This window comes from Microtus ochrogaster, unplaced genomic scaffold, assembly GCF_000317375.1.
Source record: "Microtus ochrogaster isolate Prairie Vole_2 unplaced genomic scaffold, MicOch1.0 UNK74, whole genome shotgun sequence".
Classification (NCBI taxonomy): domain Eukaryota; kingdom Metazoa; phylum Chordata; class Mammalia; order Rodentia; family Cricetidae; genus Microtus; species Microtus ochrogaster.
This window is the reverse complement of record NW_004949172.1, coordinates 1,376,595-1,378,902: the sequence shown is the minus strand read 5'-3', so window position 1 is coordinate 1,378,902 and position 2,308 is coordinate 1,376,595. Positions and strand designations below refer to the sequence as shown.

General features: G+C 46.8%; 1 protein-coding gene across 1 annotated transcript in view; it reads right to left on the bottom strand.

Annotated features, from left to right (window-relative positions):
* LOC101995828 (zinc finger protein 112-like) overlaps positions 1-2,145 on the bottom strand; it is a 39,391-nt gene extending 37,246 nt beyond the window's left edge. Inside the window, exons 1-2 of the mRNA XM_013354846.2 lie at positions 2,074-2,145; positions 5-1,219 (exon numbers count right to left, since the gene is read on the bottom strand). Of these exons, the coding sequence (XP_013210300.1) occupies positions 5-1,219; positions 2,074-2,092 (1,234 nt within the window). The 5' untranslated portion in view covers positions 2,093-2,145. The remainder of the gene's footprint in view (positions 1-4; positions 1,220-2,073) is intronic.
* Between the last annotated feature and the right edge of the window lie 163 nt (positions 2,146-2,308).

The following is a 2,308-nucleotide window of genomic DNA, read 5'->3' as shown; positions in this document are numbered from 1 at the left end:
AATTTTTGATCAAAGCTTGTACTGCATAAATGTTTATGTGGTTGTTCCCTGGGGTACACTGCTGAAAAGTCCTGGAAATGTGGGGGCAGACTGAAGTGGTCACCACACTCAGAGTTATAGACAGTATCTTCCATGTGAACTCTGTGTTCAGTGTTAAAATTTGAGCAATGTGTGAAATCTTTTCTACATACCATACCTGGATATAGTTTCTCTTCAGCTTGGATATCCTGATTAGCTTGAAGATACAAACTCTGACTAGAAACATTCCCATTCTCTTTACACTTTTTGGGCTCTTCCCTAGTGTGGACACTAAAATTACTATTATAGTGTAAACAACAAGGCAAAGCTTTCTCAGGGATGCCGCTCTTCTGGGAGGTGTCGCCCGGGTGGACACATCTACAAGGGTTGAGAGGGGAGGCATGATGGGCGTTCTCACTGCCCTGGCACAGCATTTGCTCTGTACACAGTCTCAGAGGGGACCACAGAAGAGAACTCTCAGCTGTACCTTCATCTCCTGTTTCCACACTCTGATGGATGTAAAGAGCTGACCTGTCCTGAGAGCCCTCTCCATGTGAACTGCATGGACAGGGCTTCCCTCTTGAGTTGAACTGTTGATGTGTGTGAGAGCCAGGCTCATTGTTGTCACCATGGCCACAGGCTTTTCTTAACTTACCACATGGGCAGGGCACCAGCCCTAGTTTAATGAAGTCCTGCTTAAGTGAAGATACCTTCATGGTCTCTTCTCTGAGGTCATGGAAACTACAGCTTTCCCCCTTTCTGTGTAACCCCTCATTGTTACTGTGGTATGAGAACCAACTGACGCTGTCACATCCACGGAAATGATTTCTTGTGGGCATTCGCTGACCTTTCCATTGGCGATTACATGACCCACTGAGATGTGATTCCTGCCAAGACTGCTGGGCTCTCAGTGAATGAAACTCTTGACTTCTCAGAGAGGCAGAGTCATCATCTACAGGAGGCAACACGTAGTTCCCATCCTCAGAAATCTGAACCAGCCTCCCTGCGCACACCAGGAAGGAAGAATCTCCTTGGTTCTGAGACTCGGTGTTGCTCTTTAGACATCTTTTCATGGGATCCTGATCCCTGGGTAACAAGCCTGCACCCTGTGGCCAGGTCTGACAGGAGGAGAGCTCTCTGGGACAAAGGGAGCTTAACTCCATGTCTTCATCATTCTCCACAGCACATCCACCCTGGCTTCCTATAAGGATGAGAATCCAGACAAACACACAAGTGAACACCTTACTGAGAGATGCTGGTGTGTAACACGTGGCTCACATCAGGAAACAGACAGGCCTCACCGCCTCTGTGGAGACTGACAAAACAGCTGACACACACAGGAGACACAAAACCAAGACTCTGTGGGTGCCTAAGATCTGGGTTTCCACCGGCAGTAGTGGAGCAACCTTTAATCCCAGCACTCAGGAGGTAGAGCTAGGCAGATCTCTGTGAGGTCAAAGCCAGCCTGCTTTACAGAGTAAGTTCCCAATTAGCCAGAGCTACCCTGTCTCCAAAAGCAAAACAAAACAAAAATAAACAACAAGGAAAAAGAACAGCCCCCCCCCAAAAAAAATCTGTGTTTTCTTAACAAAATCTGGGTATCAAATGTGGCCGCGTTCAAAAGTTCTAGTGCTTTATCATGGGTTGTTAGGTAGAAAAAACAAAAGCGGATACTCCCAATGTATCTTTTGTCTTTATGAGCATGAACATGAGTGTGAGTGTGGCCTCTCTTTCTGTGTGTGTGCACACACACACACGTGCTCCACCCATGGTATGACTGTGGAGGTCAGAGAACAACCTGAGGGAGTCAGTTTACTCCCCCTGACAACACACGGGCAAACAGCTTCTAGGGATGGAACTCTGCTTGGGGCTAGCACCCTTACTAAGGAGCCATCTCAGCAGCCCTGCTCTAAGCACTTTAAAAGTCATTAATTATACTATTTGTGAAGTGGGAACCAGTGGAGAGTTAAGGAGAGAAATGCTATGCCCTGCCCATGTCAGAGAAAGCACTCCCGCCCACTGGTCCAGCAGCATCTTCCCCACCTGAGATCTCACCTCCTCGGGCCTCCACCATGCAGAGCTCCTCTTCATTCTCCAGCTGGGCTATCAGACCTGGTGTGAACGGCTGGTGTGCTAATTGGAAAAAAAGGAAAGAAAAGAAAAAAAAAAGAAAATCAAAAATTTGATGATGTCTACTTTATAAATACTAGATAAATAAATGAGAAGTAGAAGCAGGCAGAGCAGTTTCAAGGCCACCCTTAGCTATATAGTAAGTTTGAGAAGAGTCTGG